Source organism: Macaca thibetana, chromosome 13 (assembly GCF_024542745.1).
Source record: "Macaca thibetana thibetana isolate TM-01 chromosome 13, ASM2454274v1, whole genome shotgun sequence".
Taxonomy (NCBI): domain Eukaryota; kingdom Metazoa; phylum Chordata; class Mammalia; order Primates; family Cercopithecidae; genus Macaca; species Macaca thibetana.
The window spans coordinates 70,643,812-70,665,726 of NC_065590.1; the positions used below are offsets into that span (position 1 = coordinate 70,643,812).

Below are 21,915 nucleotides of genomic sequence, written 5' to 3' on the forward strand. Positions count from 1 at the left end.
TTCCCAGTGACTCTGGCTGTTATTCTGGTTGACAAGTTAGGAAAGGAGCAGATTACCTTGGGGAAAACAACTTTCGGGGCGTAATCTGATATTAGGTCGCAAGTTTAAAGAAGTCCTTTATTTTAGCCACATTTAGGCCAGGTTTCTAATAAGGGAAGCTAAGAGGGAAGTTATTCCTAAATGATAGAGAATATAGGAAGTGACTCAAGGCAGTTAAGGTCTTGGCTTTCTAGGAGCACCGGGTTGTACTCCATGAAGACTCGGGCAACGCGGAGACCCAGGGATGGGACAGCCTGGGATCTGTCCGCCGGGTAGCGGGCGGGGGCGGGGCTCCGGGCAGGGGCGGGGCCGGGCTGGGCCGGCCGGGGCGGGGCGCGCGACTGCTCCGGGCGGCGATGGCGGCGGACGGGGACTGGCAGGATTTCTATGAGTTCCAGGAGCCGGCCCGGAGCCTCCTGGACCAGGAGAACTGTAACGCGAGCCCCGAGGCCGGGGCGGGGGCGGGGGCCGGGGCCGGGGCCGGGGCGGGCGGGGGCGCCGACGGTTTCCCGGCCCTGGCCTGCAGCTTGGAGGAGAAGCTGAGCCTGTGCTTCCGCCCCTCGGATCCGGGCGCCGAGCCCCCGAGGGCGGCCGTGCGGCCCATCACGGAGCGCAGCCTCCTGCAGGGGGACGAGTGAGTGCGGGCCCCGGCCGGGAGCGGGCGGGAGCCTCCCCTGCCCCTCGCCCGACCCGCTGGCCCTCCGGCCGCAGCTCCTCCCAGCGCTCTCCTTCCGCCTCCATGGACGCGGGAGTCCCCGCCCTCTCGCCTCCCTGCCCTCTCGCCTCCCTCCTCGGGCCGTCGGCCTCTGCTCGCCCAGCGATTTAAATCCCCTGCCCCCCGCCCGCCAAGCGCCCTGAAAACCTCCGCCTCGGTGCCTCCCGCCCTCCTTCCTGCAAACCAAACCCTCGTTTGCTTTAGAGGGGAATCGCCAATGCAGAGCCATAGTTTGAGACGGCACTTCCTGGGGCACGTGTGTCGCCATTCATTCACTCAAGTCGCATTTATTAAGCACCTGCTGAGTGCCAGGCGCCGCTTCGCACAGGGAACACCAAAACGACTGGACATTGTCCCTCCCAAGTTAGGACACGACGTAGGATGGGAGATAGATGTGTAAACAAATATTTGTATGGATGTAATTAGTGCTGCAATGGTTATATGTACCAAATGTGGGAGACTTAAAAGCGTATGTCTGGGGGAGAGTCAGGAAAGACTATAGAGAAATGTGCAAACGAAATCTGACTGATGAGTGGGAGTGTGCCTGGCAGGTGGAAAAAAGTCTAACGTTCAAGGTGGAGTATATTGCCTGTGCATAAGTACCAACGAGCGAGGCAGCATTTAGGGCACAGGAATCTGTGGGACCCATCCGAGAGCCCTGGTAGAGTGCGAGCCGCCACAGAGACGAAAACGAAGGGCCCTGTTTACTGACGGTAACGATCTCATGGGCTGGTGGGGAGACCAAGGCATACACAAGTAATATTAATAATTACAGAATCACCTAAGTGCAATGATAGGAGGTTCATGGGGATTTGTAAAAGCTGGGGGAGGGGAGGCGCAGAGTTCCTGAGGGCACTTTTTAAACCTCCCTGAGCCGCAATTATAATTTGGTTAAGAGTTGTAATTAGGTACCATGGTTTTACCCCCAAAAGTTGGTAAATAGGAATGGTGAGAGTGAGGGGACTTGAGCATGTTGTGTATATGGGGGGAAAGGAGCCTCTGGAGAGGCTGAAGGTAAAATGAGTGGAATAAGATTGGGTGCGGTGACTCACACCTGTGATCCCAGCACTTTGGGAGGCTGTGGTGAGAGGATGGCTTGCTTCCAACATTTCGAGACCAGACTGGGCAATATAGGGAAACCTGGTCTTTACAAGAAAATTTAAAAAATTAGTGGAGTCCAGTGGCGCATGCCTGTGGTCCCACGGACCCAGCTGCTCAGGAGGCTAAGGTGGGGGGATTACTTGAGTTCCGGGGGCGAAGGTTGCAGTGAGCCGTCATTGCACAGCTGCACTCTAGCCTGGGTGACAGAGCGAGACTTTGTCTCAAAAATGAGGACATGAGAAGGAATGGATTTTCAGAGCATTAATGGGATGGAGAGACTCTTAGAGGTTAGGGAAGAAGTTTTGAAAGACAGGGCAGGAGTTACAGGCATGGAAAGGAGTTTCCAGCCTGATTGTCTCCTTTCTTCTGTGAAACAAACAGATTTATCAGGAGTAAGGTAGGAAGCTTGAAAAGACAGCTTTGGGAGTGGGGCCTGTAAACATGGCTGAGCAGCGGCGCAGACCCACCTGTGTTTGGAGACTATCTCCTTTTATTGGTTCCGTTGTACAGTGTTCTGCCCAGGTGTGGAGAAGGGAAAAATTTATAATTGGATTTTATACACACGTGCATGCAGTCAGTAGCAAAAGATGACATTTTTGGAAGCCTGTTTCCAAAGAGAAGATAATTTTATGTATATGTAGATTTAGATACTCTGAATCACTAAACCCGGGACACATTCTGGATTTAAAAATTAGTGTAGGTTTATTATGTATTTGGGTTTATCAAGAGTAGCTGACTTAAATCAATTAGAGGATTGTATGTAGATCATTACAAGTCTTTATTTCACTTAGACTGTCAGGAAAGTAGGTTATTTTAGCCTTTGCTTAAAAATATGTTGTTGCTCTTGTTAATGGTATTTAGTAGATGGTATGTTGGTGGTAATTCATGTCTCTTGACTTGGGAATGCATAAGAAATCTGTTTTTTTTCAGGAGTTGGGAGCTGGTCATCACTGGCATTGTCCCTTTTATATTACAGAAACATACTCAGCATTGCTTGATAGTCTGTTCCAGCTCCCTTTTCACTAGATAGAATTGATAATTGTTTTACTCAGATATTGCTGTGCTTTAGGTCAGGGGGTCCCCAAACCCTGGTCCACAGACCAGTACTGGAACTGGGCCACACAACAGTGAGTGGTTGAGTGAGTGAGCAAAGCTTCGTCTGTATTTCCAGCTCCTCCCCATTGCTTGTATTACCACCTGAGCCACCTCCTGTCAGATCAGCCGCAGCATTAGGTAGGATCTAATAGGATTTAGAACTGCGCAGGTGAGGGATCTAGTTTGCAGATACCTTATGAGAATCTAATGCCTGATGATCTGTCACTGTCTCCCCTCAGCCCCAGATAGGACCATCTAGTTGCAGGAAAACAAGCTCAGGGCTCCCACTGATTCTACATTATGGTGAGTTGTATAATTATTTCATTATATATGACAATATAATAATGTAAATAAAGTGCACCATAAATGTAATGTGGTTGAATCACCCCAAAACCGTCCCTGACCCCTGGCACTTTATTTAACTTCTCTGAGCCTCAGCTTTTGTTTTGGTTAAGTATGGATTGTATTATCTACTGAGGTTTTACTTGTAAGAGTATTCTGCAGGATTCAATGTTGGTAGGACTTTGACCTCCTTGCAAAAGAGCTCTCCTGACCATTGTTTAAAACTGGTTGTAATGCTTTATGATAAAGATGAAGGCAGTTCATATGTCTTGACTGCAGAATTCTAGAAATCTTTCACTAGAGTTGCCTCTGTGTCCTTCCAGCTACCATTGTTTTGACCTTGGTGGAGACTGTTAATTGGCTTTCATTTTCTTGGAAGAGCAAAGTCACCGACAGGTGCTTCTAAGTGAAGTATTCCTTCCCATTTGCCTTTTTCTTATAGCCTCGTTTGAGAAGGAGCGAATAAGCAGACAAAGCAAATGCCTCAAATTCTGGATTGTCTTCACCTGCTTGTGTATTCTACTCAAGTTCCTGACCAGGATTAGTTCTATAGTCAGTGATACGGTTTGGCTGTGTCCCTGCCCAAATCTCAACTTGAATTGTAGCTCCCAGAATTGCCACGTGTTGTGGGAGGGATCCAGGGGGAGGTAATTGAATCATGGGGACTGGTCTTCCCTGTGCTATTCTCGTGATAGTGAATACGTCTTACAAGATCTGATGGGCTTATCAGGGGTTTCAGCTTTTGCTCCTTCCTCATTTTCCCTTGCTGCCGCCATGATTCTCAGGCCTCCCCAGCCATGTGGAACTGTAAGTCCAGTTAAACCTCTTTTTCTTCCCAGTCTGGGGTATGTCTTTATCATCTGCATGAAAATGGACTATACAGTCAGTTATTCAGTGTTTGAAAATTTCTTACCCAGGAGGGTATGAGCCAGAAACCCAGCAAGTTTAGCAGTCTGCAGACATTGCCTCTAATTCTACTTCATTGGCATTAGAGGGGATATGATTCCAACAGAGAGGAGAATAGGAATGGACCATGCATATGGGAGATTTGCTGGGTAAATGAGTTAGTTCTCTAGAGCTTTTTGGGTTCACATTTTTATTGAGGCTAATTTTATTTTTTATTTATATATTTTTAGAGACAGGATCTTGCTCTGTCACCCAGGCTGGAGTACAGTGGTGCCATCATAGCTCACTGTAGCCTTGAACTCCTGGGCTTAAGCAGTCCTCCTGCCTTACCCTACAAAAGTAGCTGGGACTGCGGGCACATGCCATGGGCCTGGCCAATTCAATTTTTTTTTTTTTTGTAGAGCTATGGGTCTCCCTTTTGCTGCCCAGGCTGGTCTTGAACTCCTGGCTTCAAGCAGTCCTCCCACTTTGGCTTCCCAAAGTGCTGGGATTACAGACATGAGCTACCAGGCCTGTCCCTAATGTGCATTTTAAAGCCAAACATCGTTTGGGATGTTATGCTTTTAGCAGTTGCAGTCCTATTGCTGCTGCTTTTTAGCGCCCAATCCCTATTTGTTAACTATGTTATGTCTGTATTTTAACATTTTCATTCTTGGGCTTAATACCTAGGTGACGGGTTGATAGGTGCAGCAAATCACCATGGCGTCCTGCAATGTATCCCGGAACTTAAAAAAAATTTCATTCTTATGTTTATGTCCCAACCAGGATTGTTTTTGTATCTTAGTGTCTACGCACTTGGAAAGAATTCACAATTAGATACCTAATATACATTTTAGGGTGTTTTTTCTACGTGACATCTTTGTGTATACCTCTAGCTAGTAAGTAGCTCATCTGCTTAGTGTTTGACTTTACTTATCCCAATTAGATTTCAAGTCAATTGCATCTCTGAACTTTAATTTTTCTTAAAACATCATGTTTTATTGTGCCGATTATTACTTTAGTATTGAAACCTGAATTTTGGTCATGAAATTTGAGTTAGGTGTTCTTATCTGGTGTGGTTTGGGACTCTCTTCAATACAGCTCTTTTGAATTAATGCTTAGAGTAATGGAGCTGGAAGGAGTGTCTGCTTCTTGTCCAGGTCTCTCATTTATAGAAGGGCAGAGGATACCTAGGGAGGTTAAGGGGCTTGGCCAATAACCCGTTGTTTGAAGAAGGATGGAGACAAGCGTTTGTTTCCCTAGTCTCAGTCAAATGCCCTTTCCATTTTACCCTCTTGCCTCCCTGTAATGCTGTTGGATAATAAGGTCAGGTAACTGCATTGGATAGAGCCTGTGTGCATTTTATTGTGAACTCCCTCTCCTTCTCCTTTTCATCGTATCTGCCTTAGTGCTTAGCTTCTTTATTACGAATTAGATATTAAATCCTGTTCTCACATTGAGAGTGAATTCTTTCTCCAGAAAAGATAACAAACCTTTTGTTTGAGAGAGATTTTTCACTTTTTGAAATGGTCTGTGTGTTTGAAGTTACAGAAGAAAAAGAAGTGTAATGCACAGTTGTATTTATTACTCATGTGACCCTGGAAACATTTCTTACCTCCCTGTGTTTCAGTTTTTTCATCTGTAAAATGAGGATAATAATGGTTCCCCCTTCTAATGTTGTTTTTGAAGATTACATGAGTTAATACATGTAAATTGCTTAGAACAGCGCCTGGCACCTGATACAATGGAAGTGTTGCCTGTTGCCTATTGGGAGTTTTCTGTACGCCTTCACCTTCCCTTAGGACTTCTTGTCAGCCCAGTTTTGTGATTTTTCACCTAGTTTTTGTTTAGGAGACTCTACTTTGTTGATGTTTTTCTGAGAAACAATGTGCTTTCTGTTTTTCTCCTTTGACATTTTGGTGATCATATTTCACTGAATATTTGTTTAAGAAAGACGTACAGAATGTTAATTTTCATTGATTGTAGCTTTCTTCTTTTTAAGGATTTGGAATGCCCTGACAGATAATTATGGGAATGTGATGCCTGTAGACTGGAAGTCGTCGCATACTAGGACCTTGCACTTGCTTACTCTGAACCTCTCAGAAAAAGGGGTAAGTTAGGAATTGAACCAACAGAGTTTGAATAACTCATGCTGGGAATACAACTAAAACAGCAGCATTTCTGCTTAACTCAGATTCATTGACCTGCCTCTCATTTCTGAACTTATGGCAGTTGGGGTGGCTCTGTCTTGCTGTCTTGGCTCTAGGGCCGTTACCTCGCTGGCACATTCCTCCAGTTCTTCTCCAGCACACTCACTTTTGTATGTGTAGCTAAATTTCTATCGCAATTTTTTTTTTTTTGAGATGGAGTCTCACTCTGTTGCCCACACTGGAGTGCAGTGGCTCACTGCAACCTCTGCCTCCCGGGTTCAAGCAATTCTCCCACCTCAAACTCCTGAGTAGCTGAGATTACAGGCATGCACCACCACGCCCGGCTAATTTTTGCATTTTCAGTAGAGATAAGGTTTTGCCATGTTGGCCAGGCTGGTCTTGAACTCCTGACCTCAGGTAATTCACCTTGGCCTCCCAAAGTTCTGGGATTATAGGCGTGAGCCACTGCGCCTGGCAGTGATGATGCACTGAAACACTCAGTACAATTTTGATGCACTGAAACACTCAGTAAAAATGCTAGCCTTTGGTTTAATATACTGAGGGTATTGGAATCTCAACATGGAGTTAACTTTTGAATGAGTGTAGTGACCTGCTAGACATGATATGTTGTCGGGAGACTATGCATTCCTGTGAATACTGGAGAACCTTTAAAAGATATTTTAGTTCTTGGCTTTTTAAATATGGTCTTGGCTAACTTATCTTTCTTGAGGGCTCCTGTGTATGTCCTGGTATTATAAAGTAAAGATGCCTTGACTAAGAAGTGTGAGCACAAGTGATAGGACAGGTTGGGGGCAGAAAAGGGCAGAGAATTACTTGAAATGCAAAATCACAGTGTTAACTTTGTTTAAGCTGTCGAGAAACATAGTCAAGTTATCTAAATTTCAGGCTGTTTAAGTTCCTTATCAAATAATAATGTAAACTCATGCCAGATCTTGCGTGCTCTGTATTTCATTAAGTGTAATTATGTGATTATTGGGAGTGTAGTGCAGTAGGCCTGTCAGTATTTTAAATAGTATTGTTAATGTTTTGTTAAAAGGATTTTCTTATATATGTAATCAGAGAAGCCTACTGTTATTATTTTCTAGTAAAATGTAGAATTCTGGCTATATTTCCCAGTATTCAGTAGCGATGGAAATCTTCCTGACTGTGCCAATCATTAATCCCATTAGGCTTTGCAGACTGACCTGGCATACATTTAATGAAAAGGAACAAAATGAGGGATCTTTTGCTCTGTCTTATGTTTACTTAGGTCCTGACTATCATTTTGGGCTTAGTTCAAGTTTCCCTTCCTCTCTGAAGCTTCCTATTACTGTTTTAGCCTTCGCTGATCTCATGGAATTATACAATGTTAGAGTTGGAAGGGGCTTTAAAGGACACTTAATCCAGCCTCTCACTTGGGGGAAATCCCCACCTCCAGCATCTCTGACAGATGGTCATTTAGCCATGGCCTAAATCCCAGCACGGAAGGAGAACACACTCCGCTCTGTGGGAACTGATGGCACTTGTGGGGCTGTGAACTTGGAAAGGACTTATTATCTGTGCCACGGGGTTTAGCCTTGTTGTCTCATGGGTGCTAGTCCCCAGAGCACTTTGTCCCTGTCTCTAAAATGACCACTGCCTTCTCTTGTTAATCATATGTTTCTGGGTGTGTCACTAGATTGTGACTTCCCGGCAGGCATTTATATTTGTCGTTATAGTAACTATACTGTTCCTGGCACATAGTAAATATGAAGATACCTGTTTATTGAGTGAATAAGTGAGTAGCCTTATTGGTGAAACTGTAGGGCCAGAGATCATGATAGAAAGGTTGTAAAAAAATATTTTCTATATTATTTAAAATAATGCAGAATGCACCGAAACCAGTCCATGGGTACTACTTTTTTGACATATTAAAAATAGCATAGAAGAGTTTTCATTCATAGTTTCAAAGACAGGCCCATTAGCAGCATGAATGAGACACATTTATCCAATTTCATTGACTAAATGTACAGTGGGCGCACTGTGTCCTCTGGTTTCACATCTGCGCTTTAGCCAACTGTGGATTCAAAAACTTGAAAAAAAAACCCCACAGTAAAATAACAACAATAAAAAATAATAAAAATAAAAAACCAATACAATATAACAACTATAAACCATTTACCTTGTATTAGGTATTGTAAGTAATTTATATATAATTTAAAGCTTACAGGAGGATGTGCATAGGTTATATGCAAATACTACCCCATTTTATATAAGGGACTTGAGCATCTGCAGATTTTGGTATTAGGGTATCCTGGAACCAATTTCCCATGGATACTGAGGGACTGCTGTATATCTTGTATAAGTCGCTCCCTTTTGCTGCCTTTTGAATGTTATTTTCAATGCCAGGGTAATGATACAGCCAAGGTAGTGATTAGTAATGATGTAGAGTTTAATGCTAGTACTGACATTAAAAAGCTTTACTGGCCGGGTGTGTTGGCTCATGCCTGTAATCCTAGCACTTTGGGAGGCCGAGGTGGGTGGATCACCTGAGGTCAGGAGTTTGAGACCAGCCTTACCAACACGGTGAAACCCTGTCTCTATTAAAAATACAAAATTAACTGGGTGTGGTGGCACATGCCTGTAATCCCAGATACTTGGGAGGCTGAGGCAGGAGAATTGCCTGAACCTGTGAGGCAGAAGTTGCAGTGCGCTGAGATTGCACCACTGCACTCTAGCCTGGGTGACAGAGCGAGACTCTGTCCCCCAAAAAAAATACCAAAAACAGCCTTATCTGGAAAAACTCAGCAGATGAAAGTGAACACGTGATCATTCACCTATCATCTCTCTGTTGTGACATGACTATTCCAGTGATGAATAAGAATTGAAATTAGAGCTCTGTTTCTCAGGGAGGATTAGCACACACTGAGTTTCTGAAAAACAAATGGGCAACAAGGACTATGTAAGAAGCCACCACGTCATTCTATTACACAGCATATAATTTAACCTTTTTTTTTTTTTTAACCTGGCAAAGTTACTGTATTTGCCATTGCCACCTGGTGCTCTATTCGTGCCATGATTAAGCTAAGTAAAATTTACCTTTTGAAAGCATTCTTTAGATTATTTTACTTATAAAACAAAGTCTATAGAAATTTTTTTTTGACAAAAGAGGAATTTTTTTTGCCTTAAAGTGAGAAAAACATTCAGAAAAACTAGTTTGCTAGATTGCAGTTTAAAATTTTTCTTTGATTGAAGATTAAGATGGCACACTTCTAAATTTGATAGGTCTTTTTTAGAGTAAGGCAACTGGTATCTTTCACATTCTTACGTGGGCACATTTTTTCCATTTGATGTATCTTCAGTTTTATACAGGGAAACAGTACCACCAGGTCTGTATCTAACCCTGGCATTGGAAGGAGTGATGGGAATGCTTGGCAAAGAGAAGGCACATTTATGCCGAATGGCAGAGTGAATAATGATACCCAGGACAGCCAGGGCTAGTTTGCAAAGCCTGAAAGGTATTCCAGCTCTTAGCATATGCCATCTCTGTGGGGAATGGAGTTGGCTCTCTCTCTGGAAAGATGATCTGGGATCATTTCTGTTGTCATGGAAATTTATTATAATAGTTTACTGTTATTACTCATGTGTTTTGGCCATAAACCTATTCTAAATCTAGTGCCATTCTTGAATATGCTTATATGATAGAATGCTTCTCATTCATTTCAGCTTAAGAACATCTTCTGTGCTGTATTTCTCCTTCCACATACATTTCTTTCAGGACAGGGACTTTTGTACACATCTTTATACCTTTAAGAGTAGAAATAAGAAAAAGATAATAACATCTTCCATAGAAGCAATTTGATTGATTGATTGATTGATAGATTGAGAGGGTGTCTCCCTCTGTCCCCCAGGCTGGAGTACAGTGGCGCCATCATAGCTCAGTGTAGCCTCCAACTCCTGGGCTTAAGCGATCTTTCCGCTCCGGCTTCCTGAGTAGCTAGGACTACACAGGAGCACTGCCATGCCTGGCTAATTTTAAGAAAAAATATTTCTGTATATTTCTGTACAAGGTCTTACTGTGTTGCTCAGGGTGGTCTTGATTTCCTGACTTCAAGAGATCCTCCCACCGTGGCATCCCAAAGTGTTGGGATTACAGGTGTGAGCCATGGCAACCTGGGCTTCCTTAGGAGTAATTTTTTTTTTCTTTTGAGACATGGTCTGGCTCTGTTGTCCAGGCTGGAGTGCAGTGGTGCCATCTTGGCTCACTGCAGCCTCCACCTCCTGGGCTTAAGTGATCCTCCCACCTCAGCCTCCTGAATAACTGGGAGTACAGGCATGTGCCATCATGCCCAGCTAATTTTTTGTAGAGATGGGATTTCACCATGTTGCCCAGGCTGTTCTCAAACTCCTGAGCTCAAGCAATCCACCCGCCTCAGCCTCCGGAAGTGCTGGGATTACAGACATGAGCCACTGTGCCCACCCTGGATTAATTTTAAAATTAAAACTTTTAGTATTTATAAGCCAGAAGGGGAAAAAGAAAACAAAATCATGGTCCTCAAGCTGAAACATAGGAAGAGTGATTGGGAAGGGGGTGTGAAGTGTTTGCAGCGTAAGGATCGATGAAGCTAATCGGTAGGTCTACTCCATGATATCGACACGCCTTTGTGATAACAGTGTACCACGTTTTCATCTTCTACGACATTGAAATCATACATCCCCTCTCATCAAGAGCCTAGTCTCTTGATCTTGCTCCTTCTTTTAAACACTAAATTGTTAAAGGAACAGCTGTCATAGTTTAAAGAGTAAATTAGAACTGTAGGACTTAAATGAAAAGGCAGTCTCTGCTCCACTTACCTCGTCCTTGATTTCTCCTTACCGGAGGTGACCGCTTTAAATATCACCTATTTCTTCTAGCAGATAACATGCTCATGCCATTTTACTTGGTATTATTTTCTCAATTTTAGACTTTATTTCTTTATTTTCTACCCAGAGAGTGAAGGTGTAGCTTTCTTACTGTCCTTTGCCAACCCCTGACACCATACCCTCCCAAAAACTTCCCTTTCCCCATCTTCCCAATGTAATTACATCAACATCTGGGGTTGAATTAATCTTCATCATTTATATTTACTTTTTTAATGTGCAGTTGACCCATTTTGATATATTTAAATTTTCTCTTTTTCTACTTAGGTTTTTTCTTAGGATACTAACTGCCTTTTTGTGGTTTATTTAGTGTATAATTAGGGGACCAATGCAGCCTCAGTAGAGCCATAGAACTCATTTTGGTAAATGGACTGCACCAGGTAATCTATCTAGTCCTTCTGCTCTCCCTCCCCACCCACGTCTCCCTCTTCTCCATGCTCTCTGCAGTAACAATTCTAATCTGAGTGTTACTCTCTAGTTTAGCTTTACAGTCGTCATTCTGGGATTTTCACTTTACTATCATGATGAGAATTCTCTTTGTCACTTGTTATTAGACCACATGTCTTTTTTCTTTTTCATTTTCCTTCTGGTAGCTTTTTGAGAAAGGGCACATGAGAGGTAAGTTTTTTCAGAACTTGTATGTCTGAAAATGTCTTTATCCTAAGCCCCTGCCTACTTGTTTTAGCTGGATATAGGATTCTAGGATGCAATTTCTCCAAATATGGAAGTTACATTGATTATTTTCTAGCATCTATTGTTGCTATTGAGAAGTCACATGACATTTTCATTCCTGATCCTTTTAATGTGATGTACTTTTTTTTTTTTTTCTTCTTCCCTGGAAGATTTTAGATTCTTCTTTTTTCCACATAGTGTTCTGAGTTCATGATGCTGTGTGTTGAAGGCCATGGCCAGGCTTTTGCTAGGCTGATGGTGCAATAAGAAATAAAATGAGAAGGGATGCCGTTACTGTGCAGGAGCCTGGAGTTGCACTGTAGGATTGTAGGTGGACCCTGCAGTGTTGATGGGGCTCTTCTCCCAGTCTAATGTTGGAAAGTCGACATGCCAGTGCTTCTTCCCTTGGCCCTTCTCACCTGTAGGTTTCTTACTCTGTAGGCTGTGTTCACCTGCAGACTCCAGATGCTCATGTTATGAAGAACTAGGGAAGCACTAGGGACCTACATCCACTCCATTGTGTCCTCGGCTTTAGATATATATCCTTTGCATGGGTAAATAATTTTGCCAGGTAAAAGTTTATCATTTTAGTTATACACTATGTAATAGAATGACATGGTGGCTTCTAATGTAATCCTTGTTGCCCATTTATTCTTTGGAAACTCAGTGTGTGCTAATCCTTCCTGAGGAATAGAGTTCTAAGTTCAGTTCCATTCAGCACCTGAATGGTCATGTTGTAACAGATAGGTAGATGATAGACAGATGTTCACTTGTTCATTTTAATCTACTGAGTGTTTTCAGGCCAAGTTTTTACAATCAGTACTGGTACTAAACTCTAAGTCATTATTAAGGGGGCTGTTTATATTGGTGTGGGCAGAGTTAAGGGAAACTAACTAGATGTGGTGCAGTCCCCCAGGCTGGCAACAGAAACTGGTACTTTAGCTGTCCTGGACATGAAGAGGTAAGGAGGGGGAGAGATTACCAGAAACTGTTGAGATGGGCTGTGTTGGAGAAGTCTGCTAATGAGAGCTATGGCTTTGGTGAAGAGCCATAGTCAACAAATGACAGTCTGACAGGGAGGAAGACAGCAGAATACATGCCCAGCCCTCACCATCCCACCCTCCTGTCTCCCAGTGTCTGCCAGTAGGGTTGAACCCACCTGGAAGCCAGATAGCAAGGGCATCCTTTGATGTCCTCCTTACCTCCTGGAGCACAGAGCAGGGTGGAAGATGGTGAGGAGGTGAGTGGTGAATCACCAGCTCAGTTAGGTTTAAAGATGTTCTTGGAGCCTAGGGTTATTAGTTTTTGTTAAGAAGAAATGTGCAATTGGAAGGGCTAAGTGTGACGCTCATGGACAGATCCTTCCTTTCAGGGAGTTGATCATCTTTTACTCAAATATTAGAAGTTAGTTTGAAGTAACTAACTTTTATGTTTTCTTTAGAATGTTAACGTCTACCAGTCTTACTGTTTATTGCTAAACCTACCCATATTCTCCCTTCTATTCACTGTGAATTCCCTATGACTTGCTAACGAATACCGTATTTTTTCTGCATATCTGTCAGCTTTTATAGCAGCCTTATGCAGCGTCCTAGCGATTTCATATTTATTCTACATTCTTCTCATTTCTGTTCAAGATGAATATGTACTCATTGCCTGGTACAGAGTGATTGTAATAATTTCTCCCTCTCGAGGGAAAGCTCTCAGTAGTTGCTTTTCTCTGCAGCCTCTTTTACTCAGAGCTGTTAACTTTGTTTTGATCAGGATGTCCTGCTTTTAATGGTGGGTATTTTTGTTTTTAGGTAAGTGACAGTTTGCTCTTTGATACGTCAGATGATGAAGAGCTGAGAGAACAGCTGGATATGCACTCAATCATCGTCTCCTGTGTTAGTGATGAGCCCCTCTTCACGGCAGACCAGGTATAGAGGAGATCCTCAGCAACGCAAGGAAAGGAGACTCTAGAGCTGAAAAATGGCTGCTTCTTATGACAGTAAATGATGGCTGTTGGTTTACTTATCTTTCCTATTTTTTTTCTGGTTATACAGGCTTAGTAGTTAACTCTTCCACAGAGAAAAATAAGTATTTGTGACCTGAAGCAGAAGGGATTATGTGAGTTGGGAAGATTTCCAACATAGGCCTTGTTGAAGAGTATAGCAAGGTACCAAGGAAAGGTTATTGCTTAACCCCAAACCAGAAAAATATTGTGAATTTCCTTGTTCCTTTAGATTTACCCAAACATGGACAAACTGTCAAGTATCTGTGTAGAAATTGTTTAGTATCTTCGAAACCCTGGGTAAAAAGCATTCGCATGTATTAAAGTAACATACTGTGTGCCCCAGAAAGAAGTGAGCATTATTCCCGTGGAATGTGCTAGTAAGGTCAACCCCGTATTCACTTAAAACCAGTCGAATCAGCATTCTCATTTTCTGAATACTCTTCCCACCTCTGTTGTATTGTTGAAATGTGATGCCAGAACTTCTTCCTGAAATAAAATGTTCCATGGCTACTTGGACTGTGAATTCTACCACACTCTATTTTTAGGCTGGAAAGACAAGGTCAGTAAGGAGATACATTATGGCAAGCTTGGGAGGAGTACATTAAAAATTTACATTAAAATTGTGTTATTTGGATCCTCCGTAGTCACATTTGTGGTTGAATTGTTCTAGGCCTGGAAAGAATGTGGTGCTTAAAAAAGCAAGGTAATAGTAGGTTGGAGGGTTGTTTTGAGGTAGAGGGTAATCTAGGGATAGACACGACCTTGAGAATTCATTGTCCCCTCACTGACCTGCCTAATACCATAAACTCTCCCTGTTTTTCAGAGCTAGAATAACAGATTCTGTAGGATCCTTGAGTGGCTCATTGTGCCATATTATATTGCCTGTTTTGGAGACTCTTAATTAATTAACATAATCCCATCTCCTTCAGATTTGCCTTTATTTTTCCTTGGTGGAAATGTTACCTGTTAAACTTTTAATTCATGAAGCATGGTAAATATGCTCATGATGTCTTACTCTTTCATTTAATTGTATTTAATTTTTTTTTTTTTTTGTAACTTTATCTCCTTTTTTCTAACTGGCTTTCCTTTACATTTTCGCTGAGTTCTATATCCTTCTCAACTTTTAGAATCTGGAACAGGGCAAGATACTGTCATAAGATTTGAGCAGCACTGTACTAGACAGTAGATCATTGTTTCAAGGCAGATTGTGTTTCTGAAGTTTTTCTGCTTTTCACAGCATTTTTCTCTTTGGACTTCTACTTTTTAAGTAATTCAAAAAATCCCTTTATTTTTCATTGAATTAATATATAAAATTATTTTTCTGCTGTTGAAAGAATATTTTGCTGTGGTGGAGGTCATTTCCCATTTATATATACTTTTTTTGTACTATTGTATTTTCTAAATTTTATGTCAGAATTTTTGATGAGATACGTTTAAATTGAGCACTTGTATGTCTACGGTAAATTTTCTGTTATTTGCTTTCTTCTAACGATTATGATCTGGTTCTGGCGTGTCTGAAGTAAATTATTATGTGTTTGTAGCACGATTTCCTAGACTTTGCAAGACATGTTAGGGCCTTCTGAACCATGATGGACATAGTAAATCCAACTCTATTTAGGTTTGTGTTTAGTATATTGTAATTTTTTCTTGATAAACCACGTTCACTCCTACAATCAAAATTTTGATTGTTCAGAGCATCCATACCTGAACATCATTGGTTAATGGAGAATTCAGTGCATTTCTGCTCTGGGTGCCTTAGGTGAGCACCGTGTTCCAGCTAGATCATTTTCCTTTTGTTTATTTGATTAACAGTGGTATGTATGTTTTCGAAGGTTATTGAAGAAATTGAAGAAATGATGCAGGAATCACCGGACCCAGAAGATGATGAAACCCCTACACAGTCAGATCGGCTTTCAATGCTTTCCCAGGAAATTCAAACTCTTAAGAGGTCTAGTACCAGCAGTTATGAAGAGAGTAAGGGAGCCTGCTTAAATCAATGATTTCTGTGCTTTTTGTCTATATCAAATGTATAGTATGATCATCTCCAGAAAGCTTTGATTTAATCCTCCTTCTGTTTGTGTCTGTGTCCAGATTTACTTTTTTGTTGTTGTTGTTGAGATGCGGTTTCACTTTTTGGCCCAAGCTGGAATGAAGTGGCGTGATCTTGGCTCACTGTAACCTCTGCTTCCTGGGTTCAAGCAATTCTCCTGTGTCAGCCTCTCTAGTAGCTAGGATTACAGGTGCCTACCTAACACGCCCGGCTAATTTTTATATTTTTAGTAGAGATGGAGTTTTGCCATGTTGGCCAGGCTGGTCTCGAACTCCTGACCTCATGATCCACCTGCCTCAGCCTTCCAAAGTGCTGCCATTACAGGCATGAGCCACCATGCCCGGCCCCAAATTTCCTTTTATAAGGACAGCAATCATACTGTATAGAGTCTATCCTAATGACCTTATTTTAATGTCATTAAAGACCATATCTCCAAATACTGTAACATTCTGAGGTAGTAGGGGTTAGGACATCAACACATGAATCTGGAGAGGACACAATTGAGTCTATACCAAACCCCATCATATTTGAAGTGTAGAATAGATATTCAGCAATTCTTTGTCAAATGCAATTCCTGTCTATACAAATAGTCTTACGTGTTACTGTGAAGAATTTTGGGAACCATGGATCTGTTTGACGTATATGAGAATAATTAATTCTAGAAACTCTGCAGTTGATTTTCATGAAAAATTTCTGAATAACTATAACCAGCCTGTGAAGAGCCTGAGACCGGTTGGAAGGAAGGTGTGTATCTAATCATTGCCATATGACCGGTCTCCTCCTTGAGTAGGCAGTGACAGAGTCTGTATCTGCTTAACCCGTGTTGTCACCTAGTTTTATCTTTATGGCATGCCCAGTCTGAAGCTTAGTTACCTAAAGAATGTTGGTTGTATGGCTTCAACATACAGATGGTCAGACAGACCAAAGTCTTTCAGATGGTCTGATTTGACCATGCTTCTGTAGATACGGGCTAAATGGCATTAAGGTCCTGACTCCCAAATACAGTCCTGATACTTGATACAGATACTGAAATCTGTATTGGTTCGCTAGGGCTGCCAGAACAAAGTACCACAGGGTGGGTGGCTTAAACCACAGGAATTTATATTCTTACAGTTCTGGAGGCCAGAAGTCTGAGATCAAGGTGTTGGCAGGTTTGGTTTTTTTCAGAGGCCTCTCTCCATGACATGCAGATGGCTGCCTTCTCCCTGTGTCTTCACATGGTCTTTCTTCTGTGTTCTGGTCACCCTATTTTATAAGAATACCGGTCATACTGGGTTAGGGCCCATCCTAATGCCCTCATTTAACCTTAATTTACCTCTTCAAAGACCCCCTCTCCACATTCTGAGGCCCTGTGGGTTGGGACTTTAACAGTGTCCTCTCTCTCACATGGGGAGAAGTGCTGAGAAAAGACTGAAATGGGGTTTCGGGGAATATTGTTCCCCTTTGTCTTCCCAGTTGTTTTAGTCCATTCTCGCACTGCTACAAAGAAATGCCTAAAACTGGGTAATTTATAGGAAAAGAGGTTTAATTGGCTAATGGTTCCGCAGGCTGTACAGGAAGCCTGGCAGCGTCTGCTTCTGGGGAGGCCTCAGGGAGCTTTTACTCATGGTAGGAGGCAAAGCCGGAGCAGGCATCTTCACATGGCTGGAGCAGGAGGAAGGGGGCCTGGTGGAGGTGCCACACGCTTTTAAACAACCAGGTCGCATGAGAATTCTGTTATGAGAACAGCACCAGGGGAATGGTACTAAACTGTTAGAAATTGCTCTCATGATCCAATGACCTCCCAGCAAGCCCCACCTCCAACATTGGGGATTACATTTCAATATGAGATTTGAGTGGGGACACAGATACAAACCATATCACCAATTTTCAACAAAATTCACAGATTGGGGTGTATGTCATTAAGTATGTATTTAATTTAATTCTTTCAGATCAACTCCTTTCCTGTTCAGAGATATCCCAGAACCCTGCTGAACGGCTTGCAGTTTCTTGTCAGCAGGTGGATTCTGTACTTTCCCTCTGCTTTTGTGTTTGTTCTTTTCCATGTACAAGCCTTCACAGTCTTGACTGAAGTATTATTCATGGAATGATTTATTTGCACAAGCAAAAACTTTCGTTAGACTTTCTTCCCAGCAGGCTGAGAAGTGACTCACCTGCCCACTTACCACTACTCAGACCTGCCCTCCAGAAATTTTAGAATTCTGAGAAGATCACACACAGTCAGTTTAATTGCTTGGAATATAATTTTTGCTCTTTGGCATTGATTACATAGGTGTTTATTTAGTTACTCCTAGTGACTGCTCTGTTTTGCTTCCTTGAAACGCTTTTGCCTTAATATCTGCTGTATTTTGTTTTTGGTCCTAGGAGTGAAAAGGCTCTCAGTGTCTGGGTTAAATGAAATCCTAGAAGAAATTGAGACTGCCATTAAGGAGTACTCTGAGGAGCTGGTGCAGCAGTTGGCTTTACGAGATGAACTGGAGTTTGAAAAGGAAGTGAAAAACAGCTTTATTTCTGTTCTTATTGAAGTGCAAAACAAACAGAAAGAGCACAAAGAAACAGCAAAAAAGAAAAAGAAGCTAAAAAATGGCAGCTCTCAGAATGGGAAGAATGAGAGAAGTCATATGCCTGGCACAGTAAGTGGTGTTTTGCAGGAGGCGTCGAACGCTGGAAACAGGTTCCGTGGTAGTCCCGGCCTTCCGGGCTGGTGGCAGGTGCGACAGGTTGTACATGGGCAGGAGTGTTGCACTTCTACTCAGAGCCCAGGGGGATTTTATTCCAGAGTACCACTGTGCTCAGTTTCTTCAGAAAGCCGTTTTCTTGACTAAAGTGTACTGGTTATCTGAATAATACTGAAATCTTTAGCAGGGAAGTAAGTGGAAGGAAGAGGGGGCAAAAAAGGAGAATGTCTTGAAAAGAAGCTTCAGCAAGTGACCGTTTTTACTACATCAGAATGTGAAGAGTGGTTATGTGTATTTGGCTAGTAATTTTTTTTTCTTATTTTTGCTGAACTCTTATGAGTCGTGTGATCAGAAATTAAAAGGGGTTTATTTAGAGGTAGCAGAACTCTGCTCAAGGCACAGATTGTTTGTAAACAGGTTTCTCCTGATTTTTCAGCGAGGTTGGAATACAAGAAGGTAAGTGACTTCAGCCATTTGGCCTACTATTTGGCAGACTAGACTGTTACCGGTGAAAACAAGTTTAGAACGTAAAACGCTGACCCTTTTGATAAGATTTTTTTGTGTCGAAGTCTTGTATATTTCTACCTTGATTTTGTTTGTGTGTGAAGAAATGTTGGTTTTATTTTTAGAGTATAATGGTTGGGTAAAGGGATCTCTTTTTCTCAATGGAACATCTCTTTTAGATTTGTGATATCAATAACATGGTCTTACAAATCACAAGCTAGCTATTATGGTTTGCAATAATATGAATTCTGTTTTTGATAAAGTCTGATTTATCTAAAGAATACTTACCAGAGAAATAGATCTCATTAACCAGATGCTGATGGAATCCTGGAAATACAGTTCTAGGATGGTGGGCCACCAATGAGCAGTTAACACAAAGAGACTCTTACCATGTAGCTCATTTATTATACTGTTATTAGCCTTTGAATAAATCCATTTTTTTTAGTTTAATGTTCATTTGTATCTATTTTGAAAGGATATCACTTATACATTGACTTTGAAAAAAGTTTTCAGATATCTTATTTTTAAGAAATGGCAGTGTTGATTGAATAGGTGTTTATTTAGTCATTCCTAGTGAGTACTCTGAAAAAAACCCAAAACCAGCCCACATTTGTTTGAATATACAATCCTAGAAAATTTGCTTTAAAATATTAGGGACACTATTTTGCATTTGCATCTCATATTTTTAGAACTGGCACCCTTTAAATTGTCCTGTTATATAAGTGGGATTAAATAAAATGCTTAGTTAAAAAGTCATAGCATGGTTGGTAATTTCTGCCTATTTGCTTTTAGGGATTACATGTAAATCCTCCATTTATTGCTGTTAACACTTGGCTGAGAAAAGTAAATTTATCCCTAGAGGGGTTTAAAGGCTTCTTTTTGTAACTCCCATGTAAAAAGGGTTAGAGTAAATCCATTGTGTAATTTTACATGGCATTTATATTGAGAAAGGATTTGGCAAGGCAACAGTTAGGTCTTACTTCAGCCTTCATTGGTCTTGAAATAGATTCATAGTAACAGTAAATATTTTTCATAATATTTGAACCTTTGAAGTTGCATTTTGCCTGATTTACAATTTGTGTCAAAAATTTTAATCAGTTCAATAATGGCACGGCTAAGCTTGCAGTACTAGTTTCCTGTATCCTTTTAAAGCCTAAAATGTGGCTGGGCGCGGTGGCTCACGCCTTGTAATCCCGGCACTTTGGAAGGCCGAGGTGGGTGGATCAACCTGGCGAAACTCCGTCTCTACTAAAAAATACAAAAATTAGCTGGGTGTGATAGTGCATGCCTGTAATCCCAGCTACTCAGGAGGCTAAGGCATGAGAATCGCTTGAACCCAGGAGGCAGAGGTTGCAGTGAGCCGAGATTGCTCCACTGCACTCCAGCCTGGGCAACAGAACAAGACTCTGTCTCAAAATAAGAAAAAAAGCCTAAAATACCAGGGAAAGACCATCCTATCTGTGACACAAGTAGCCTGAAAGTTGCTCAGAATAAACCCAAAGTGAAATGGCCAGTTGGATAAACACATTCCAGGAGCTTGCCAAACATTTTACCAAGCATTTTATATCACATACAGTCTTCGCAAGACCTGGTCTCTATGAATTTACTATTATCAGTGATACTAATTCCTAAAAAATGGTGACCTCCTTAGCATTTTCATGTGTTATCTGTTTTTTAAATAACATCAGTCATTTTTTTTTTCCTACCTGAGATATTTTTGTTTTATTAGCAGGACTTGGAGTTTTTTGTTAAGTATAGAATAACTTCCTTCTGTTTTTCTTGATGTATGTTTCACGGAAGCGGTACATCAGTTTGTAGTTGGCATACCACTTTATCTAAAATTGTTACCTTGTTCTCTTTGGTCCAAAGATACTCTCATGAAATATTGCTGTGTGTATAGAGCAGAGTTAAACTTCTTAGTTGTTAATTTTGGAGACAGATTTTGTTTTAAATATTTGTTGTGGTGAAAAAGAAAATAGAGGGCATAGGGATGCTATTTAGAGCATTAGAAAATTTCATTAGACCGTGAAAATATGTGAAATGTTCCAGAAAGTATTACCTGATAAAAGTGAAATATTATTTTGATTGGAGTTTTAGGTTTAAAATAATCATAATGCTGTATGTTGGGTGAGGTAAAACAGCACTCATTCATTCAGCAAGGATTTGTGGAGTGTCTTCCTGCGGCAAGTGTTCTTCAGGATACAGTGGGCAGGATGACTCATGATGATAATTCTTGCACTTTGAGAGGCTGAGGTGGGAGGATCCCTTGAACCCAGGAGTTTGAGACCAGACTGGGCAATATAGTGAGACCTTGTCTTTACAAAATAAAAATTATAAAATTAGCCAGGTGTGGTGGCAAGCACCTGTAGTCCCAACTTCTTGGGGGTCTGAGGCGAGAGGATTGCTTGAGGCCAGGAGGTTGAGGCTGCAGTGGGTCATCGTCACACCATTCCACTTACAGCCTGACCCTGTCTCAAAAGACCCTGTCTCAAACAAAAAGCAAAAAACAAAACCACAGTGGTGAATAGAATAGAATAGACAAGGCCCATCCCAGGCCTTCCTGGAGCTTATAGTCTAATGAATAGTCTAATGACGGAGAAAGGCAATAAACAAGGAAAAGAATGAATAGATGATGGAATTTTAGTGGTAAATAAAGACCATGAAGAAAACCAAAGGCTGGGTGAGGCGGTAGATAGGGATGCTGTTGGGAAGCTGTTTTGGAGAGTGTCGCTACACCACTGCTTCTCATTGACAAGGGAGGCTGCCTAGTCCCTTTCCAATTCTCAGTTGGG

General features: G+C 41.7%; 1 protein-coding gene across 6 annotated transcripts in view; it reads left to right on the top strand.

Moving 5' to 3' along the window:
• Positions 1–345: 345 nt before the first annotated feature.
• The window catches only part of FEZ2 (fasciculation and elongation protein zeta 2), a 69,810-nt gene continuing 48,240 nt past the window's right edge, over positions 346–21,915 (top strand). For 3 of the 6 annotated variants that reach the window (XM_050753382.1, XM_050753383.1, XM_050753386.1), the window contains exons 1-5: positions 346–673; positions 6,180–6,288; positions 13,698–13,814; positions 15,724–15,865; positions 18,306–18,574. In XM_050753382.1, the coding sequence (XP_050609339.1) occupies positions 396–673; positions 6,180–6,288; positions 13,698–13,814; positions 15,724–15,865; positions 18,306–18,574 (915 nt within the window). In that variant the 5' untranslated portion in view covers positions 346–395. The remainder of the gene's footprint in view (positions 674–6,179; positions 6,289–13,697; positions 13,815–15,723; positions 15,866–18,305; positions 18,575–21,915) is intronic. The other 3 variants (XR_007718659.1, XM_050753385.1, XM_050753384.1) reach the window with 1 other exon arrangement.